Raw genomic sequence first — 22467 nt, 5'->3', positions numbered from 1 at the left:
GGGGAATTTTTATGTCCTTTGTTTATGATTACAGCAGGTGAGCCAAACATTCCTGTACAGAATAGTCTGAGGCCCAAATCTGAGATACGTGCTTCAGCTCCACTTCCTCACCACATGTAATCAGATGAACAAAAGGTACAAAATGTTCCACAACATTGAAATGATACGTTGAAGTAGCGAGGAGGAGCTAAATGGTAATTAGACAAGTGTGACTAATCCCTCTGCAAACAGGGAGTGTCGATGGGTATTTAAACCACGCTGCATGCTGCTCTGTACGCTTGTCTTACGAGGACGATTGAGACACTCGCCATGACGACCCATCCAGGTAGGACGTCGATATTTCTATCAGGAGACACTGAAACAGAAAAAACTTTCATTTATTACACATGCAAAAACCCATTGATGTGGATATTTAGTTAGGTGATTAAAATGAGGGAATTGATTAAATCAGTTTATGCAAGAGGAGTGTGCAGCATGTACTGGTTGAATAATCTGGAGAACATGTATTAAAGAAATGTAAAAGGTTTTACTGCTAACTTCGTTCGTTTAAACCCTGGAAGAGCGGTCTAAGTGACTTTTAAACTATAATTTATGAACAATTCGAATAGATAATGGCCCAACAATCCCTGTTTTTGACTTCTATTTCTGGTGGATTTTTGAGCAATACAATTTGTTTTCTTTTGCAGTTGCAAAGATGTCCCTCTCGGTTCCATTAGAGGAGCAGTTCAAGTGCTGTATCTGTCTGGACATCTTCACCGACCCAACCTCCATCCCATGTGGTCATAACTTTTGCCTGGAGTGCATTGAGGGATTTTGGGATACTAAGAGACAGACCGAGTGTCCTCTGTGCAAAGAGAAATTCAAAGAGAGACCACAACTGAGGATCAACCTGGTATTTGTTGAAATCATTGAGATCTACAAAAGGTTTGTTTCTAATTATTTCCTCTTGTGCTATTAAAGCAATGCAAAGTCAAACCAAAAATAGTCATTTATATAAATAGTCACAAAATTTCATTTAAACCAAAAGGGGTCAAGAGGAGAGTTCAGACCTTGTGACGCCACCAGGAAGCAGGAAAAATTCCCTGAACCCACTTTGCGGGGCTGACCAAGTTCCCTGTGATGTTTGCTGCGGAGACAAGTCCCCATCGGTCAAGTCGTGTCCGACCTGCCTGCTGTCTTATTGCGAACTTCACCTCACGCCACACGAGAGGGATGCGGCGCTGCAGAAGCACCAGCTGATGGATACGGCCACCTTCATCACCAATCACCACTGCGGAGAACACAGGAAGCCGCTGACCAAGTTCTGCACCAGCGACCAGAAGCCTATTTGTGTGAAATGTTCGGAGAGGAGACACAAACACCACACCATAGTACCGATAGAGGAGGAGAGGATCAGGGTCAAGGTGAGACACCTGTTCTTTTAGGCATCACCTTCATGTGAACTCTGATATATTCTTTTTATGCAATCCGTCCCTTTACTTCAACTATTAATGTACACTGAAACACTATCTTTTTACCTTTTGTAGAGCTCTATAAAGGACAGGAAGGAAACCATCAAACAGATGATCCGGACCAGACGCAGTAAGATGGAACAGATCAAAAACTCTGTGGATCAAAGTAAAGTAAGTTCATAATAAAAAAAGGTCTAACTGGTCATGTTTGTCTATTTCTGTCCATAAAAACTAACTGTTTCCACTGTGTCAATGGACAGGAAATCACAGAGAGGGAGATCCAGGGCAGTGCTAAGGTCTGCAGCTTGCTGATAACCGCCATCGAGAAGAACCAGGCCAGGCTTGTGGAGGAGCTGGAGCAGAAGCATCAAGAAGCCGAGATGAAAGCCACGGAGCTGTTGCAGGAGCTGCAGCAGGAAATCAGAGAGCTCCAGGCGAGGGGCATCGAGGTGAAGGAGCTGGAGAAAAGTCAGAGCCCGGTTCACCTCCTGCAGGTTAGACACATGAAGGTCCTCATCTCTTTGCAGACTCAACGCCTCAACCATTCTAATCATGAGTAACCTGCGCATTTTCCCCCATTTTAGAGGTTGCCATCTCAAAGTCAACTCCCATCCACCAGAGAGTGGTCCGAGGTGTCGGTCTACTCTGATCACTGCATGGGGTCGGTGACCAGATCCTTCTCCGAGCTCATCGCTGTCTGCCAGGATCTATTAGTCAAACTGTCTGAAGATGGTTAGTAGTCTTTTTGGAAAAAAACACGGTGTATTCTTTAACTGCCAATGATTGTTGTAAAGGTCTGTGCATGAAAATCAACTTTTTCTTTTCTCTTTTTGCAGACGTAGACAAGCTGAATGAATATGCAGGTATGCTCACAGCCACATGTCTACTTCTTTTTCAATAAGCTTCTTTAATTCTAATTAGTATCTCTCCTTATGACCCACAGTCGATGTCACTCTGGACCCTGAGACTGCTTCAGGTTGGCTCGTCCTGTCTCCAGACAGAAAGAAGGTATTGTGCGATTAGACTTTTTATTGTGACAGCTAGTACTAATTACTGAGCTTTTCCTCATAAAACATTACATGCAGATTTAAATGTTAGTGCATTACAGTAGTAAACTACATATATTCTCACGGTGAGAAGACAATTCAAATGGCCCCAAAATTATTATGAAGTAATAAGGCTAGTTAACAATTGTTGGAATTACACAACTGTTTAATAAGACGATGAAAATAACGTTGATCCTTTGGATCCACAGGTCGTCGTCGGCAGCCAGAAGAATAATTTAGTCCTGGACAATCCTCGGCGGTTCGACTCCTGCGTCTGTGTTTTGGGGAAACAAAGCTTTGCTACCGGAAGGCGCTACTGGGTTGTTCAGGTAAGGAGCTCAGAAACAGGAAAACACGCTTCATCAGCCATCAGCCTACAGTGAGTCACTAAAAAGCCGAGAGTTTAATGCATGTATGTTTGATGTGTGTTTCAGGTCGGAAACAAAACAGACTGGGACCTCGGCGTGGCCCGGGAGTCCATCAACAGGAAGGGGGCGATCGCGGTGCGTCCCGACAGCGGTTACTGGGCCATCTGCCGGCGGAAAGGCGACAGCCTCAGCGCCTGCGCCGGCCCCTCCGTCGAGCTCCGCCTCCAAGAAACGCCCCATAAAGTGGGCGTGTTCCTGGACTACGAGGAAGGCTCCGTGTCCTTCTACGACGCAGAAGCAAAGACCCACATTTACACCTACAGCGGGTGTGACTTCAATGAGCCTCTCAACCCGTACTTCAACCCCTGTGTTAAAAACGAGGGAAACGTCGCCCCGTTGATCATTTGTCCTCTGGAGGAAGGAGTCCACTGAGTGGGCTGCTTGATGTCTAATTTTCTAAAGTGCCCTGTTCAGGGAAATTTGATTCTTTTGTTAATTTATTCTATTTAATATATTTTTATGAATGTATTTTTTGACAGCAAGGTTTTATTCTGCCTGTATTTATTTGTTTGAATTGTGAAACGTTGTTTATGAAAATAAAAAAAAGAACAAGAATAATTTTAACTCATTAACTCATTTCAACACTCTTGCCTGCGGATGGACCAGACAAAAATACAAATAATTGCCATTTCGTTATCCCACCATAGTCCTACTCCTTCTTTCCAAGCAGTTATGAGCGGATTTCATTTTTTAAACATATTGCTGGGTATTCTCCATATTTAAAAAACACATATTTTGATAAGTTTTGTTCTCTATCGGCCACCCATCACAGCTGGAAATATATTCTTCTGAGCAGCAGAGGTCATACAGACACTACATACTGTATTTTATAACAGCAGGCTTTTATTTAGCCTTCATTTATTTGCTCAAATTCTATAAAGTTTTTTACAAAAAATAAAAAAAGATTATTTTATATATTAATACTATTCATCATTTTAACACTTTCGCATGATAAATAATTTGGATTAGAAAGTGCTAATTATTGACATCCCATTTTCTCTCGTATAAACACTCCTACTTTCTAAGCAGTTATCAGGTTATTATTTTTTGAAGCAATTATAATGTGTCATTGTCTGTACAAATGTTTTTGTTTTTGTCTAAAATATTTAACAATAACAAAATATATTTAATATATATTATATAAAATATATTTTTTTCATTTCCATACAACGGTGAATTTCTGTACAATTTCTAGTACAATTAACAGTGATTAAACGTATTTATTACAATATATCAACATCAAAATTCTGTGCTGACATATATTTTTAGTGTAGGCTGCATAATTGCTGGTTGTCACAAATATTTTTCCAGATTAACAGATAAGGGAAGAAAAGAGAGTGAGTTGAGTTTTTTGAGTCGGTAATTTAAGTTAAATGTAAAAGTAAAATGTCCTGCATTGAGCTTCATAAAATTCCAATTAAGATTGATTTCTCCCAAACCGGATGTTTCCTCCTCAATCATCTTCCTTATGCTTTTAGTGCTACAAGCAGATAACGCTAATAGATCCAATTTAATTGTAGGTTAACTTTTGCTGAACAACAAAGATGAATTGTTTTCATAGGAAGAGCTTTGTTTTTTCAACCCGTTTCTTTATGACATATCCGAGGTGAAAGAGATGGAGGTGGAGGGAGGAGGACGGGTACAAGTCGGGGGTCGAGGCACCGTTAAAAACTGAAAGCAGGTGCTGGTGATGTGATCAAACGTCTGCTCAAACAAGGGTTTTCCTGCTCAAGGGAGAGAGAGAGAGAGAGAGAGAGAGAGGCAGAGAAACGGGGATAGGGAAATGAGAGGTAGAGATGACGCTGAGCAGGGCTCTCGGGATGGTCTAACTTTGCTGGAGGAAGCCAGGTGACGTCGCTGCAGATTCAACGGGACAGGTCTGTGTTTTTTCAGCACATCTTCATCTTCTAACAAACCCTAATATCTTTAATTATTTTGCAATAGTTATTTTGGTGAAATGCTATTATGGTTTACTGTTGTTTGAGTTGTTGAGGCACTTATTATGGGGAATTTGTCTATTTCTGTAAAACGTTATGGTTTGGCGGTGCAGGAAGAGTCATCCGCTGTGTGAATCATTGTAATTTTCTAACGTGCCACCCCCTCAACGCATGAGCTGGCATTGTAGAGTTTGTATTCATAACGAATGTAAAGGAACAGGCAGAGACAGGGATTTAATTGGAAAGTTGGAGGGGGAGAAAGAGTTGGCGTGTTTACCAACAGATGGCCTCTTGGTGGTGGGACGGTGATAGTCAACAGTACCCCACACCCCCCTCCTGAGCCCAGCTGGCACCTACACGCCCTGTTCCTGGCCAAAGCGTTACCTCATCACTTCCACTTCCACTTATTTTCTTCTCCAGCAAAATCCAGACGGTGTTTGTTCTGATTTATGGATCAGAGAAATAGCCCCACAAGCTTTAAATAGGAAAAAACATTTGACACAATACGATGCATGTTGCTTTGCATCATAGCTTAATTTCTCTAAGTGCCAAGATACTTAAAGTCATCAGTTTCCATTTCTGTCACCGTGATGCAGTAGTGTCCTGTGATGTGCCTCTTCCGACAGGCCTGAAGCCTTGACGGCCCTTGTTTGGCGGATGGACATTTCTACTGAGGTGTGAGAAGCTGGATGAAGCGTGTTTAGAGGGACTTTCGGTCTGCTGTTATGCGAAGACACCATCCTGGTGCCAACTCAGTCAGATAGACTTCATCTCCCCACCGCTGTTAGCAAAGGACTACCTGAACCATAGAAGGTCCCACGAGATGCGAGAAGACCCCGGTTGAGGGGTCCTTTCTAGGTAAAGACACGCTCGTGATGCTAAAGTAAAGTGTTCTTCAAGAAAGACACGTCCTCACCAATAGACGGTGGCCCCGTTGTCACCCCTCCCCCCCAGAAAGACCTCAAACTCTCTTATCCATCAGTGTGCCATGTGCCGTCCATCTCCACCGTCTCGGCCTCGCCTTGCGCCTCGCTCAGTCTTTCTCGCGGGACTTCTTCAACTTCTGGTAATTCGGGGGCCCTCGGAGGTCAGTTGCCAGAATGACACGGAGCCAATCGTGTTGGAGGGAAAGTGTCTGGTGGTGTGCGACTCCACCCCCTCCGCGGAGCCGTCGGGTAGCGCCCTGGGCATGTCGGTGAGGTCAGGAAGCGGCCGGGTGGCCTTTTCAGCCATCCGAAACACCAACCACGAACCCTCGGAGATGAGCAACCGCACCATGACCATCTACTTCGACCAGGTGGGTGAACGTGAAATGAGTCAGATGACTACGGCGTTCTTACCCGGAGCAGCCTACGTTTAAATGAAGTTCTGTGTGTAGACGCTCGTTAAACAGTGTTGTCCTGTACCCTTGTTGGCTCTGCCTTAAATTGGACTGAGTGTGAGAGATGTTTTTGGAGGTTTATTTGTTTAAATTCTATCTCAAAAAGAGGTTTAATGTGTATATTTGAAACCCAGACAATCAACTATGAGGATTTTATTTTCATGTCTAGGCTGAGCTTCTATAAACTACTTGTATTGTTTAGGTTTAGGTTTAGTGTGATAGTATAAACACATGGGGTGGATTTGGAATTCTCTGTATTTTTGAAGGTTACAGGGAGTTTGCCATCGTGGTTTGGAAAACTGAGCCTCCATGTTGTTGTACATTTTCACTATGTGCTTTCCACAAAAACTGATTTCCATTATTAGCGTTTATAAAGGCCCGGGAATAAACTTTTTTCCTCAAAACATGAAATGAAAGCAGGAGCATCAGTATTCAGCTTCTAAGAAGCATACATGGGCAAAATGGTGGACCAACTCTACACAATGAATTACTGTCAACGTTTGTGATTCACCGGCAGAGATAGGAAAGGTACATCGTGTTATTGCAGATATGTACTTTCCCCCGCATTAGTCACAGGCCTCAAGACACAACAATGCCACAACCATGTCACTGCATGTGTCACACCTTGATTGTTGTGAACATTTGCTGACCTGGAGGTATCAGTGCAATACGATACCGTGTTGACATCGAGCTATCGTTGGCAGCGTCTGGGAGCTGTGACCTAGAACAATTTAATTGACTGCTGCACAAACCAGATGAATAATGATCGGCAGTCTGTTCTGGTAACCTGACCTTTGCTGTGTCTCCTCCCAATAACTCGAAGCTGGACTTAAATAAAACAAACTAGGCATCAAATATTCCAAATGGGTTTTTTTTGTCTTCTTAGATCCTCGTAAACGTTGGCAGCCATTTTGATCCGGCGAGGAGTATCTTTGTGGCACCTAGAAAAGGAGTCTACAGTTTCAGCTTTCACGTTGTCAAAGTTTACAACCGGCAGACAATACAAGTAAGAATACCAGCTGGTGTCCCAACGTTGTCGAAAAAGCATGCTTACACGGAAGCTACAAAAAGAGAAGATATTTAGATTGTTTTCTCACCACCTGCTCCATCTCCCCCCCCCCACGTCTTCTCACAGGCCAGTTTGGTTCTCAATGGCTGGCCAGTGATTTCCGCCTTCGCCGGCGACCAGGACGTCACCAGAGAGGCCGCCACCAATGCCGGGCTGGTGACGATGGAGAGGGGGGACAAGGCTTCCCTCAAACTGGAGAGGGGGAACCTGAGGGGCGGGTGGAAGTACTCCACTTTCTCCGGGTTTCTGGTGTTCCCCTTGTAGGCCATCATCTGGGTGGGGGTCGTGCTCTCGTGGTGGTGGTCTGAGGCGTTTTATTGCAGTTTTTTGCTATCTGTCGTAATGAGTCGTCATTGCTTCCGCCCGTCTGGGTTTGTGATTTTCTTTCAATGCATGAAATTAAGTGGCAATAAATAAACGCATTGTGTCTATCATCTCTGTGCCTCCACTTATCTGCCTATTGAACTTGTTAAAACTATTTCCATTACCTTGAGAGCTTTGTGGAAAATAAACCAAAAGTACATTGTTTCTATAAAGTTTGCTGGTCAACTATGGCCAAACTTGTGCTTTTACAAGATATATTTATCCATTGAAACCATAGGCACCATTTAAATGTCACTGGACTAGAGTTACAGCACCTTGTGTTTGCAGTGCACAGAATTGGCATTGGATGGTATGTATTACGTTATACATACATTACAATTATATATGTTTGATGAGGAAAAAAATTAAGATACTTAATGCACAACTATGAGTTGTAATGCAGTTGAAAAATAAAATGACATGAGTGAAAGAATTTAAATGTATTGTAATTTATTCATCTATTGCTGAGTTGAGACGAGTTGTAGTTAAATGAAAAGTTCAAATATTTAATTTAGCATTCTTTTTCAAACAATTATGACCATTTAGAAGAGTTGGATACATTGTTGCTATGAAATTCATTTAACAATTGGTATTATTGTCATTCTGCATTTAACCTTGCATAGTTTTTCTATTTAAAACAACCACAAAGGGGAGCCAACCAGCAGGCGATCCTTGCTTGTTAAATATTCCTAAGCCACTTTATTTTGTTCAAAGCCTGCATTTGACCATATTGTTTAATGACTAAGGACATCCTCGGCACAGCGTCACGCAGCAGACACACTGGTGCTCTAAAAATAGCTCTGATGGACATAATCTTGTGGCGTCGCCCCTCCATTACCCCTCTTTTATTGTGAAAACCTTACAGTCTGTGGTGAGCCTCGTCACGGCGGTGTGCGTGTCTCTCTGCGGGGGGGGGGGGGGGGGGGGACCGGGTGGCAGATGGGGGCTCTGCGGTAGAGGAAGCCCTCCGGTGCCAGCACCCAGCGGAGGTCACACCGGACCATCGCAGCCGATGAGTGTCGAGGCCCCGGCGCCCAGCGGAGGCCTGTGTTAAAGCTCCTGTGGCTGTGGTTCGAAAGCTGTTATTTGAATGTATGTATCAAGCGTTTCTGGATGTATAAAAATGGATATTTTTAAAAATGCATTTCTTGCATCAACAGAAGTGATTTCCATGGACTAGATAGTAAGAGTGAGCAGAACAGATGAACAAAGAGCGCCACCTCGAGGCTCTAAAGGAAAACTACCACTAAAACACAGCACCGAAATGAATAGACTAACGAGGCATACAATTCACAATGTTGAGGACATGATTATATATTTAATTTCATTAAAAAGAAAGATTTTTCACACACACTTATTTTTAAAATATATTTATTTAAAAACAAGAGAAACAGTCCATCAATGAAATGAGTGGTTTACCTGAATGGTGGTTTGAACTTTACGTTTGAAGCTGAAATCAGAATACTTTCCTTTAATATAACACAAAGCATTTATTGATTCAAACGAAAATGTAGTTGTAAAGGAACATAAAAAAATAAATAAAAAAAAACACACCTGAGTTCAAATGTTTTCAAAAATCGAAATATATGTAAACTATGTTTTTTCAACACATACAATCTTTGGGGTCTTCATATTTTTGTAAAGTACCTTTATGATGTAAGATTAAGAAAATTCTAATGAGCAGTTTTTTAAGAAGCTGAAATTTCATGGCAGCACCGTTACATCAACGTAAACAACATTCCTACACACCTGCATTTTTTATTTTATCTGTTAAAAAGGTAGTAAATGCATCAGGAAGTACTCAGGGTCGGAACTTGATTCTGAGCTGCAATAAAAAAAGGCGCATAACAAAAGAAACTAAAGTAATGCGTTAATCCAGGACTTGATCTATATTATACAGAGGATTCACCCTGCCTGGCCGCGCCAGACGGTTGGTCAAATGTTGCACTGAGGCTATAAAATAAAAACAATGACGACGACACATATATTCTGACATCGATTTTTGCTTCTTGATTGCAGCTGGCACTGCGACCATGTGACTCCCGAGAGGCGTGACATTTTTACTGGTTTAAAAAGTGGAAAAATACACTGTTAATACATATATGGACCATATGGTTCATATGGACTTCCCGTATTTGAAAAGCAAAAAGAAGAGAATATTGGTTTGAAAATGAAGCTACTGCTTCATACTTCCTGTTGTGCAAGAAAGTACGACCCAAGCGTCGAGAGCGCTTTCGCGGGAATCCGAGAACTCAAAGTGGCGGCGGCCGTCCCGCCTTGTCCCGGCGGCTCCCTCGGCGCTGCGGCGGGTGGTCGACTCCCGGCGGCGCCGTCGGGTGCCGCCTCCTCTCTCGGGGGAGCGCGGCTTGGATGCTCATGCTGTTGTTGTCGCCGTACTGCAGCCCCACCACGTCGCTGAAGCGGATCTCGAGTACGCGCGGCGCGGCCTGCGGGCGCGAGGACCCGGCGGGGCTGGACAACTGACGCTGCGGACGGGAACGAAATGGAGAAAGAAAATAAAACACCCGTTAGAGGGGAAAAGATGCGGCGTCTTTGACGCCGGAGTGGAGCGAGTCTTTTGGGGAAACACCCACCTGGTACTTTGAAGGCCGCTCTCGCTCCGAGCCCCGCGGGGGGGCCTTTTCTGTTCCTCCCCCAGCGGGCCTCCGGGCGGAAGGGGACGGCGGGGGGGACCGAATGGGGCAGACGGAGGACTTTTTCACCTTGTCGTCCGTCGGCTGCCGGCTCACGTCACCGTAACAAACGCTCGGACGCCGAGAGGAAGGCAGATCTGAAAAGGGAAGACGAGTCAGTCGATGATATTTGATTTATCTTGTTTTGTGGGGATCTAAAAGCGGTCTTTCAACACCAACTTCCTCTTTACCGCTGTCTTTCTGATTCGCTGCCCTACTGCCATCCATTTCCTGCAACCACAGCAAGTAAAAGAGTGTCACTGTAATCCCAATAAATACTTCATTTAGTTACCAGTTGGCACTAAAAAGAACAGGTCAGCAGTTTGTTCTGTTCTGTCAGAAACACTACAATGAGACAAAAGACACTAATAGTTAACGTGAGGTCCCTTCTCCATTAAGGATACTTACTTCATTAAAAAATTAACTCAAACGTTTCCCGGTTGTTAATAATCTCTCAATAGTCTTTATTCCATCGGTTATTACAGCGACCGTGTGATTTGACCGACCCTCACCTGGATTGGTGGGCGACCGGTTGGCACGGTAACGTGACTCTTGGCTTCCCCTCGTCCGCTCCCTGAAAAAAACAAATTACCGTTGTAATCACATTTTTTGTTGTTTCGCAACAGCACTTTTTACCGTAGCTTAGCATCAAGACTGGACACGGGAGAAATGCTAGCCTAGTGAAGCAAACAAGGTGGAAGGTGCCTGGCTTTTGTATACGTCAAATGCAAAAGACCAAATTGTAATATCTATTCCTCGCGAAAGTGAACGGCTGGGTTGAAGAAAAAAAATGAAGCAGACCTGAAAACTGAGAGACGTGAACCCTCTCAAACTGCTGCACCATTTCGTCTTCCTTTTCCTTATCCTGAAGAGAGAAAGACCTACGTCATGTCACAATTCAACCTGACCTCCGCAGCACCGCCATGAAAAGATCCTCCCTCACCAGTTTCCTCTGCAGGCCGTGGAGGACGTCGTGGATGCCCTTTTTGTGCATCTCGTACAGTTTTTCTGCCTCGGTTGCGCACTCTGTGGACGAAGGACGCAAAAGTCACGCAGGTTGTCGAAAAGCAAGTGATGTCCCTCAGTCGACTCGGGAGCTTTCTCACCAAGGGCGGAGGGTCTTTTCTCGTGCGCGTGGTCCCAGCAGCGCTCCATCAGCCGCCTCAGCTCGGCGAACCCGTCACACCCGTCGGCCCGCTGCATGAACTCGGGCAGCGATGGACGGTCCCCCTTCGGGATGCGATAGCGCACCAGGCTGGGCAGAGCTCCTGCAGCCGAGGAAGGATGGACGAGGCGGTCGGAGGTTTTTATTTTTGCAACTTGCGGATTTACTCTTTTAAAATGAAGGAGCCGGTGGAGACCAAAACAGAGCTAAAAGAAAAGGGTTTTAGTCACTTACGTCCATATGGTGGTTTCCCCATGACAATGGACCACAAGAGGATTCCATAACTGAAAGAACGACAGAGAGTTTCACACCCTGGGCCTGTGAATCTGAAACGATGTGAGATTGTTGGTCCTCAATTATTAAAACGCAGTCAGCCGGTCCTTCTACCTGTAAATGTCGGAGGCTTTGTCCGGTTCGTACGGCAAGTCGAAAGCCTCCGGCGGCATGTAGTGGATCGTCCCACATTCCTCGCTGCAAGTTTTTGTTGAAGAACGTGCGATGCTGTGGTTAAGCCGCGCAAGGCCGAAATCTGTGAGCTGGACAGAACATTAGCGAAGGAGGGCTGATGGGCAATTTAGTCACTTAAAAAATTAAGATTTGTGTATAAAAGTGCTTCTAAAATGTGTTTCGTGATCAATACAAGAACCCAAGAACCCCTAGTACATTGAGTAAAATGTCAACCCTTTGTGGGTTATGCACAAATAACGGTGACTGAGTTTATTCCATCCAGAAACATCTCCAGACTCACCTTGGCGTTGAGGGAGCTGTCCAGCAGCACGTTGCTGGGCTTCAGGTCCATGTGCAGCAGGGCAGGCGACAGACTGTGCAGGAAGTTGATACCCAGGGCCACTTGGTGAGCCAGTCTGCAGACCAGCGGCCAGGGCAGGGCCTCCTTCACGCTGTGCTGTAAGATTGTTTTCATAGTTAGGGATCGACACCTGTTGCGCTACAAAGTACGTCTTCATCTTATGAACCGAGACACATCATAATATGTGATAGAAGATATTCCCTCCAGAGGACCGCCCCCCTGCCCGCGCTTACCTGCAGGGAGGCCAGGGATCCTCTCTCCATGAACTCCATGACCAGCCCCAGCCGGTTAAAGGCCACGCCGGGCGGGCGGCCCTTGAAGACCCCTCGGACCAGGACCACGTGCGGGCTGCTCCCTTGGCGCGTCATGTCGATCTCCTTCAGCAGAGCGGACTCGCTGCTCCTGCGGGCGGGCGGTTGCATCATGGGGTTGAGTCACGACCTGAAGCAGAATGGCTCTTTTTTTTTTTTCGGGGCGGGCCAGGCGGCTTACCGGTCGGTGTGGTGAAGCAGCTTGACGGCGACGTCGCAGCACCACCCTCGGTGCCTGGCTTTGAAGACCTGCCCGAAACCCCCGGAGGCGATCGGCGTCCAGCCCTCCAGGCTGGAGTCGCTGACCGCCATGGGGAGCTGACAGCTGGACATACTTCACTGGAGGAGGGGGGGGGGGGGGGAATAATCACAATGATGAAAAAAAGAAACAGAGGGTACTATGAAGCAAAAGAAATGTATTGAACTGTATTTTGGTGCCCTCTTATGGTGGTTGTATCATAGTATTGTGACACTGAACAAAACCGTTCTTCAGTTGTTTCTAAGTCACTTTCAGTAAAAACCAGTTACAGTCGCAGACATTCTTTGATTCCCCAAAGAGTCAAACTATTAAATCCTATTTAGATTCATTTTTGATCGATTACGAAGCAGGACATTTTTGGAAAGAACAATGTGGCAAACCTGGAAGTTTGCTTCATGAATAACTTCCGTAATACATTAAAACACCAAGTATCTTCCCCTTTTCTCTCTTTAATGAACCACGTCACACAAGGGCAGATTTCTTTGATAATGAGAACAACAAATGTAAGATTGATTCTTAGTATGACGTAATACCTAATGTATAATAATATTATCAGATACCTGCTATTTTGTCCGACTCCTATTTCTGTAACTTCGTAAAAAGTCCAACACGTTTATTGTATTAACACATATACTCAAAACACTAATAAGTTAATCAGGGGAAACCACTCACCCTTCGAGATAGACTCTTGTTCCTCATCCTTCGACCAGTGTAAACTCACTGCCACCGCTCCAGCTTCACCCAAACAGAAGTGAAACTCGTTTTCCTTTTACTTCCGCTTTTAAACTGCTCCACAAACTCGCCTGAGTGTCACAATAAAGGGATTCGAGTAAGTATGTGTCAGGTTGGATTTTTCAAAATAAAAGCCCTTCAGAATCGCACTCCTGAAAAATGTCTTTCTTCGGATATTCCGCCATCAATGACAAGTGTAATTTGAAGCTTCTGAATGTGATGTAGTTTACTATCATTTTAAAGTCCTACTGGTCCGTCTGAATGTATCATTCATTGTTATATTTTCCAATCATCATAAGCGTTGTTATGTATAATTTGTCATTTGGTAAAGTCATTTGATACTGGAACACGGCTCTTATTTTGAAGTCGGTTCCTACACACTCTTACCGTAAGGCCTGATGTAAACGCGCACTGCAGAATAACGTGCGTGTAGGCTTGACTCTGTTTTTGGAGGCACGGTTTGTATAAACGAATGAACTGTTGGAAATAAAAACAGGGCCTTAACCGAAAAACGATGGTCTTTTTTCCACAAAAACCATGGTCATACAAAAGTTTACAACAAAAGAAAAATATCCCAAAAATATTTTAAGTTTCACCAGCAGAGGGAAGAGTCTGCTAAAGGATTTACTGGAAATAGGTGAGGTTTCTTTAAACCATTGATGATCACAGCTGGCTTACCCAACTAGGGGCCACAGGGTGGGGCCACAGGGTGGGCCCACAGGGGGGGGGGGGGGGGGGGCTTTGACTTCATCACCCACCCTCATAAAAATACAAAAATGAAAGCAAAACCGACACTGGCCCTTAAGAGAGAATGTTTGGGAAACGCCGGGTTACATGACGCAGTACACTAAATGGGTCCAGTCTCAATGAGTCTCCTCTTGTGGGTAATTCCCTTCAGTCAGCATCTTGGTTAGGGTCCGGCCACGTGCTCGGCATTGAGGTCAAAGGCCACAGTTCGGAAAAAGGGAAAAACCCTGCCGGTTCTTTCCTAGTCACTTGATTCAAGTTATATCAAAACAAAATAGAAACTACACCTACGTTATTGTGTATTTTTCAAGATTGACCCAGACCATAAAATAATGAAAATCACCTGCACCTGTGACAATAAAGCAATGAACGCAATAATTCAACACTAAATGCTTACTAAGAGGAATTTTATTCTGAAACGCTTAAAAAGTGAGACACTTTTTTTCATTTTAATTAACGTTAAATACATGCAGCAGAGAATGTTCACACTGCAGTGTGCACGAGATCCGAGCACTTTCTACACAACTGAGCCCGCACACAGACACGCATGCTTTTAATGGCATATTCTGCACCCAGTTTGACGCGGTGTGCCCCGGGAGACGGAGACAGGATGCGCAGGAGGAAACGTCTCTCTTCCTGTCTTTGAAATGGAACCTTTGTAAACGGATAAAAGTCACCAATTCCTCTTTTTTTTCAGCATGAGACAGAAATGGGTTAAAAACAGGTTGCAGCATCTGCTTTTACGAAGCCTCTGTGCCAGAGTAGGAGCGCGCGCACACACACACACACACACACTCTCAGAAACCCCCCGGCGGTGACGTCATTGGAAATCCCCCTCCACCTCCCGTTTGACCCACAAATCAACACATCTGAAAATACACGCGTTAAATGTTCCACTTCGATCACGTGTCGCGAACAATCATTCCGTTTGGAATAAAGTAATAACGTTCTGGTGTTAAATGGACATCCGGACGGAAACCCCCCCCCCCCCTTCTCAAACGAGCTGCTTATTTTCTTCGTTTAGTTTCGTTTTCCAGCTTCCTCCACCATCCAGAAGGGGAGGGGGGGAGTCTCTCTCTCTCTCTCTCTCTCTCTCTCTCTCCGTCCCACTTTGTGCGTTGAGCACTCGGTGGCTGAACTTTGATCGGATCGGCTGCATGTTGTTGTTGTTGTAGTAGTTGTTGTTGTTGTTGTTTTAATGAGTGCGGAAGCCGGAGCCGCAGGAACCGACACTTCGGAGGAGCGATCGACCTCACGTAAGAGAACGAGACGATCTAAACATCTTGTTTTTCACTGTTGTACTGACCGGTGTGGTTTCACCCCCCCCCCCCCCTGTTTTCTCCTTTATTCGCTAACACCGCGCGCAGATGTTCTATTTACAAAGAGGTTTCATTCTAAAGGAAAAGAACATCTGGCTCGAGCCGTGTGGTAACACTATATATTCCGTATTCATTTGATGGCAGCGACAGTCAAACCCAGCTGGGAATGTTATCTCGGTGTGTTGATACGTGTGTAGAAAGGGAGAGACGTGTTTACACGGTTGGAGGTCGAAGGTGGTGCATTTACTTCACTGCTTTGGTTTTAGTTTGTTGTTACCACTTTAGAATAAACCTGTTGTTTCTCTTTCGTTTAGTGGTGCTTGTCATTTATGGGTGTTTTAATATATTTGTAAGCAATGTTTACGTGTTTCTGTTTTAATGCATCAGTCATTGGTGAAGGCTCTGTCTTCACGGGTCGTTCATAAAACCAGTGCATCTTGGGACATGTAGTTTACTTCACATCGCCTAAGTGTATGTACACCTTTGATTTAAGTTAAAGCTGCGCTGGAAAAACACTTGATTTCATCGATTTTAGAGGGATGACGTCACCTTGTCCTCTTCATGATGGAAGAAGCAATGCTGCACCCAAACATAACAACCCCCCCCCCACTCAACCCCCCCTCCACAGTATGTCTGACATCTGACGCCGCCTCTGAGAACCGGGGATGGAGGCCGAGCGAGGCGGCGGCGGCGGCAGCGGAGAGCCGCAGGTGGAGGATGAGTTTGCGTGTGCCGGCACGCTGCGGGGGCCCCTGGCCTCCCTTCACGCCACCGTGGAGCGGATATTCGGGGTGACCTTTGGCCTCGGGGCCGACGGCGGTTCCCACGGCGGCGACGGGCAGATATGGCTGAAGCTGCGAGGGCCGAGCGGCGACGTGCGAGCCGCCAAGGTGAGGCCTCACCCCCCCCCCCCCCCCCCACGTGACGGTGAACGAGTTTAACCCCCTCGGTTTTGGAAAGTTTTGATTGACTCATTGGAAGGCGATGACTGACAACAAGAAGGGAGTTAAACATAAAAAAAACCCACATGACTGCACACTGCGCGTGTCATAGCACACGTGTGTATGTGTGCGTCCCACATTTGATGTATTCATATTTTACAGGTGTTTTTCTAGCGTTGTACGTCAACGATTCAGAGGTAACACACAGAGTAAAACCTGCACGAGGGGTGTCCACTGCATAGAAGCCTTCCTCTAAAGGTCACATGGTGGCGTGTGACTCGTTAGCATAAGTCTGCCGCCGATAGTTCCACTGAAGTGCAGGAAGTGCCGAGAAGTAGGAAGATAATTAGCATTGAAACAGGTTGAGCCTGCTCTTAAAATAGTTGACGAGAAGTTGCATGACATTATCAATCCGGCTGTGTCCCATGATAAATGTCTATAAATATCAATGTGTTTTCTTTATTAAAACGTTAATGTGAACCACACATTAAAGTCGACGTCTGCAGGTACAATTCAGACAGTTTTCAACTGAAGACCGTGTGAAATCGTGGCTGTAGTTATTCTGATGGATTTGGGGTCCTGCAGTGGGACAGTGAATTAGTGAAGGTAACTGTGACGGTCCTTCAGTTGTTTGTGAAGGGCCTCGTGAACCAGGAGGAGCAGCAGGAGGTGTCTTACCCCGAGGTCCTTCACTGCATCTTCTGTGGAGCCCGAGGGCTGTTCGTCGACTGCCTGACAAAAAACACCTCGGCACATATAGTGGTGAGTGCTGCATTCTGGGTATTTGTTGAGGCCATCTCGCGTTCATTCTTTCAAGGAATTGCATTTTCAGTCAATGTCGTCAGCTGTGATGAAGTAATGAACTTATTTAACACTGATATGTTGTAACAGGGAAATTTTAAAGTTGAATCATACAACAAGATAATGTGATGAATTGAAAATAACTAGCACCGACTCACTGACATATTTCAGGGTCTGATCACTTTGTGTACTCGTGAAATGTGTAGCTGTAAATATTCATGAATCATTATAATTTTATCCCAAGTTCTCAGTAATTTACATTTTGAAGTATTTCATTCACACAGGAGTATACAAAACTTTACCTTGTCTGGTGTCATTCACAGTATTATTCATATTATTTAATACAATATACCCTGGTTTATATATATATATATATATATATATATATATATCATTATGGACATATGTATAGCCACAACAATAAATTAACCCATTTCCATCTTTTCTCCGGCTTTCATCAGGAGGTATTAATATCAATTTTACTCTCGCCAAACCAGGTGGGCTCCACGGGCTTGCTGCTCATATCCGGGCTCGAGGAGCCGGTGGTGCGAGCCTACTCCCTGATCACGGACCTGGTGGCGCGGTACGACGGCGCGCAGTCTGGGGACGGCCGCCCCGGCGAGTCCCTGGATTCGCGCCGGGACTTCAAAAGCCTGGTGGAGAAATGGGAGGACAAGCACCTCCTGGATCTTCTGGTGCTGCCGGGGACCGTGAAGGAAACCCTGCTGCGTTGGGCGAGAGAGTCCCGGCGCGGGTCGAGCCCGGCCCCGGACCCCGCCCCGGACCCGGCCCCGGACCCCGCCCCGGACCCGGAGGGCGCGCGGGACAAACCCTTCGCCGTTGGGTACGCGCTCCCCGAGCCTTGGAGGACTACAGGCCGGCCGAGTCAAGGTTTGCCCGCGGGTTCGGGGTTCGGGGACTTCTGGTCCCGGTGCGAGTCCGGGGACAACCGGGGGAGGGCGGAGGGTGCCGAGGGTGGAGCCGCGCACCCCCCTCCGGAGGGGCCGCAGTCAGGCACCAAGACGGAGGAGGGCGAGGAGGAGGGACGGGACTTGCAGATGACATCGGGAAACAAGGAGTTTTGGCTCCTTTTGAAGTTCTTCACCGCCATGGGGTACACGGAGGACCTGGTGAAACGGGTCCTCGCCCGGACGGGACTCAAAGAGGCCTCGCAGATACTGGACGTGGTCCAGCAGGAGCAGGACCGCAGCGACCGGCAGAAGGCGGAGGAGAGCCGGGACGAGAGGAACCGACCCTGTGAGACGGAGCACAGGGAGGGGGAGGAGGAGGAGGAGGAGGAGGTCACGGAAGAGGCGGGAGTCGAGTCGCGGGGCGGAGCGCCGGGAGACGGCGGACACCCCGCGGCGAAGCGCGTCGCCGAGGATAAGGGTCCGGAGGAGGACTTCGTCCTGGGAGTGGTGAAGAAAGCGGCGGCCAGCTGCGGCTACATGGAGCAGAAAGTGGCCAAAGTCTACAGCATGTTGCCCGACGGATCCACTCGCCAGCTGCTCCTGGAGCTGCAGAGAGGGGTCAACGAAGAGAAGGACGCCCTCAGGGAGGGGCCCAGGGAGATGGACGACGTGTCGCCGGACGAGGAGGGACCAAAAGTCAGGTCTTCTGGGGGCGGGGCGAGACAAGTCGAGCCACTGGCGCCGGCAGAGGTGAGAAAATTGGACGCTAAAAGACGCGCGGACTCACAAACTCCACACCGAGTCGTCCAGGCACAAGTGAAAGGGCCGCCCATGCCCACTTATCCGCCCCCCCTCGACCCCCCGCTCAACTTCATCCAATCCAACAAACAGCACGCCACCTACTGGCTGCCTCCATCCCCCCCGAAAGAAACCGACCCAACCTACGACCGGGTCTCACCCCCAAAACACAAGGCGCCCCAAGTGCCTCAGCCGCACCCCTTCGCCAGGGGCGAGGCGGCGCCCTGCGGGGCGAGGGACAGGCGGGGCTTCGCGGCCGCCTCTCCGGTGGTGGTGACGGGGGAGCAGCGTTTCCTGGAGGGCCTGCTGATGCCCTTCGACCTCCAGCTCACGGACCAGACGGGCGACCCGAGAGTGCGGGCGATCATCATCGACGGGAGCAACGTGGCCATGAGGTCAGAGAGGCTTTAGGGCTGTGGGGTTCTTCCCGTTTGAACCGTACGTCCAACTGTTCCCTGTTCCCCCAACAGTCACGGCTTGGGTCACTTCTTCTCCTGCCGAGGCATCGCTCTGGCCGTGCAGCACTTTTGGGACCGAGGTCACCGACACATCATCGCCCTCCTGCCCCAGTGGAGGCAGAAGAGCAACCCCAAGATCAAAGGTAGCGCCCGCCAGTCCGTTGATTAATCTCTTAATTCTTGAGTCTTGTGTGTGTATGTGTGTGTGTGTGTGTCCGTTTTGGTGCAGACTAAACACAGTCTTTGTTTTTTTGTCCCCGACCTTGCAGAGCAGCACTATCTGACGGAGCTGCAGAACCTGGGCCTGCTCGCCTACACCCCCTCCAGAGAGGTGCAGGGCAAGATGATCAGCTCGTATGACGACAGGTAGCCAGGAGCTCCTCCTGCATCTGACTGATGATAGAGTGGCTAAATAAACAAAGAGCTAAAAAATAATCACAAAACTGCAATATTCTTATTGTGAGACAACGGTACATTGACTGTGTGTAGTTTGTATATTTGAGTGAACGCACCTTTGACCTTCCTGCAGATTCATGCTGCAGCACGCGCAGAAGACGGACGGAGTGATCGTCACCAACGACAACCTGAGAGACCTCTCAGACGAGTCCCCCGTGTGGAGGGACATCATCAAAAAGAGGTACGAAAAGACAGCATTTGTCTCAGATGCAACCGCTTGGACGCCTTGGATCAGAAATGTAGGAATTCAGCTCCTTTGACATGTCACGTTTAACAATGACTCTACCTGTATATTATTATTATTATTATTATGAAGTGCAGAAGCACTTAAAAGTTTCTCAAAGTAATTCAGTTAACCAGACAGTTTTCTTTTGCCATGATAGAAGGAGAGATTTAGTGTTACAGCATATAAAAAAACGCCATTAAAGGGCCAGTCCCCCCCATCGCGGTTTGATGACGTCATGGTTTCTCCCCACGCAGACTTCTCCAGTACACGTTTGTCGGGGATCACTTCATGGTGCCGGACGACCCTCTGGGCCGAGGGGGGCCTCACCTGGACGACTTCCTGCGCTCCGATCACAGGTACACGCAGGCAGCCGTGTCCGACGGACGCCATCTTTGTTTTTTCGGAGCCGTAACGGTGATGCAGGAATTTCCCTCTTTCCTCCCAGGACTCCGGAACCAGGGAACCACTCTTTTGCCGGCGCGTCCACGCCGTTCCCCTTCTCCTCCGAGCCGCCGCGCTGTTCCCAGACGGAGCTCCTGAACCTCCGCGACCGCACGCCGGCCGGCGGCGGCGGTGGCCGGGGGAATCGGAGGGGCCGCGGGAAAGGGTGGGAGGCGGGACTCCCCCAGGGGCGGCTGGCGGAGAGGGGCCCCGAGGAGACGTTGGCCCTCAGGGAGCAGCTGTGCCAGGTGTTCCCCGGTCAGGACCACATGGTGGCGCTGGTTCTGCAGAGCCACCCGGCCGAGACGGACATCAACGCGCTGTCCGATCTGCTCTTGGAGCAGTAAAAGCGCCGGGCGTTTTTTAAAATATTTTGGAGCTATTCCAGCAGGGGTTGGACTATTTTTCCTCAAATCAAGAGTCCATATTTTCTACTGAAACATAAATGAGGCTAAAATAAAGTGATTTATAGGGGTACGTCGTAATGTAAATGTCTGAACAACACTTCTGATGATCATTGTGAATATTCTCGTGGAGCGACTTTTCGAACACCTGCAAACCAAATTCCATCCGCTGTACTCTGCGTCATGCTAACGGGCTAAAACCTCATTTGTACCCGGTAAACCTGCATTACACACATCGGACGGATCGAGTTGTCACAGCGAGCACGTTAGCACGCTGATGCTAGCAGTTAGCTCGAGTGGGGCCTTTTAACGTCTCAAAAACACGGTCAAATGTTTTTGGAACAGCCTCCTCATGTTTTTTTAATCATGCAACAATGCTAAAGCAGGATTGAGCAGGACCTAGCGATTCTGTTCTGTTTTTTTAGGAGCATTTCTTTAAATCCATTTTTTGTTTTGAGAAAAAGCAATAAAAAAAATGTTGTCATGTCAAATAAGAAATGCAGCCTGTAAGAGGACCGACTTTGTATCGGTTGTTTGATGCTAAACCTATTATTTATATATATTTTAATATTTTAGATGTAGACGTGGTTGCAGTGATCACGAGTGTCTCGGTGAGCAGGCCAAGCTTCGGGGGGGGAATCAAACGTGAGGATGTCAGCAGGGGGACCATATAGGTCATGTGACCAAAGATCCTTAATTTAGACAGAATCCTCCAACTGTGAGATAAAATCATCGCATTAGCGTTTGTTCGTATGTACATTTTGAGGTAAAAGGTGCTTGTTGGTGTTACATACAACCAATGGCACTCACATTGAAATGCAAATCCTTAAAATGTGTTCATATATAGACGGAGGTTACTGCTGGTTCTATGTGTCAATGCACAACTTTTACTCAAAAGAATCCTGTGACAATAAGTCAACGTTAAAATAAAGTGCAGTTCAGGACAACGTCTTCTAGGGTCGCTGTGACCACTGTGAGAAGAGACGCTGCTAGAATTAAATTAAATTAGTTTGTATTCAGCATATAAAACCAAATGAAACTCCTTTTTCTTCTTATTTTTCTCTCCAGACCATAAAGAGCAAAATGACTCACCAGGAAAGAATTGGGAAGGTTTTTGTGTTTTATACTTTGAGGTGTTGGTCATAATGATTATCACTAGAAAGGGTGAGTCTGGTGTCTTCTTTGACTTCCTGTCTGAGAATAGAAACTTACAAAACCGGTCGGGTGATTTTTAAACAATGGGGCAAACGCACAGCCTCTATTTCTGGACACTTCTCGTGACGTCTGATTCACCTGTACAGGAGTATAGTTCCATCAATGTG

At 46.8% G+C, this 22467-nt stretch overlaps 4 protein-coding genes across 5 annotated transcripts; 3 read left to right on the top strand and 1 right to left on the bottom strand.

Annotated features, from left to right (window-relative positions):
- Positions 1-291: 291 nt before the first annotated feature.
- On the top strand, positions 292-3477 carry LOC119222936 (E3 ubiquitin-protein ligase TRIM21-like). Its single transcript, XM_037479956.2, has 10 exons — positions 292-325; positions 687-924; positions 1028-1403; positions 1527-1622; positions 1712-1945; positions 2036-2183; positions 2288-2314; positions 2395-2459; positions 2707-2826; positions 2932-3477. Exons 1-10 carry the CDS (start codon positions 310-312, stop codon positions 3295-3297), a joined length of 1686 nt encoding a protein of 561 aa, XP_037335853.2. The 5' UTR covers positions 292-309; the 3' UTR covers positions 3298-3477.
- Positions 3478-4549: 1072 nt separating this feature from the next.
- Positions 4550-8108, top strand: si:dkeyp-74b6.2 (cerebellin-1). Of its 2 annotated transcripts, XM_037480157.2 has the most exons (5): positions 4550-4802; positions 5489-5720; positions 5845-6159; positions 7130-7249; positions 7379-8108. In XM_037480157.2, exons 3-5 carry the CDS (start codon positions 5851-5853, stop codon positions 7574-7576), a joined length of 627 nt encoding a protein of 208 aa, XP_037336054.1. In that variant the 5' UTR covers positions 4550-4802; positions 5489-5720; positions 5845-5850; the 3' UTR covers positions 7577-8108. The 2 variants fall into 2 exon arrangements, with proteins under 2 accessions (XP_037336054.1, XP_037336053.1); XM_037480156.2 differs by having other exon boundaries at positions 4551-4802; positions 5489-6159.
- A 934-nt stretch (positions 8109-9042) lies between these two features.
- Positions 9043-14138, bottom strand: ripk3 (receptor-interacting serine-threonine kinase 3). Its single transcript, XM_037479969.2, has 13 exons — positions 13584-14138; positions 12834-12991; positions 12575-12743; positions 12282-12437; positions 11921-12069; positions 11768-11817; positions 11475-11636; positions 11312-11394; positions 11170-11233; positions 10881-10942; positions 10560-10599; positions 10270-10466; positions 9043-10161 (listed from the first exon to the last, which is right to left on the bottom strand). Exons 2-13 carry the CDS (start codon positions 12983-12985, stop codon positions 9928-9930), a joined length of 1518 nt encoding a protein of 505 aa, XP_037335866.2. The 5' UTR covers positions 12986-12991; positions 13584-14138; the 3' UTR covers positions 9043-9927.
- Positions 14139-15477: 1339 nt separating this feature from the next.
- khnyn (KH and NYN domain containing) lies at positions 15478-21503 on the top strand. The gene is made up of 9 exons (XM_037479860.2): positions 15478-15646; positions 16338-16599; positions 17278-17412; positions 17949-19555; positions 19631-19761; positions 19888-19984; positions 20148-20255; positions 20555-20656; positions 20746-21503. The coding sequence occupies exons 2-9, from the start codon at positions 16375-16377 to the stop codon at positions 21086-21088; spliced, it is 2748 nt and encodes a 915-aa protein (XP_037335757.2). The 5' UTR covers positions 15478-15646; positions 16338-16374; the 3' UTR covers positions 21089-21503.
- Positions 21504-22467: the final 964 nt, after the last annotated feature.

Source organism: Pungitius pungitius, chromosome 1 (assembly GCF_949316345.1).
Source record: "Pungitius pungitius chromosome 1, fPunPun2.1, whole genome shotgun sequence".
NCBI classification, from domain to species: Eukaryota; Metazoa; Chordata; class Actinopteri; order Perciformes; family Gasterosteidae; genus Pungitius; species Pungitius pungitius.
This window is presented reverse-complemented; position numbering and strand designations above follow the sequence as displayed.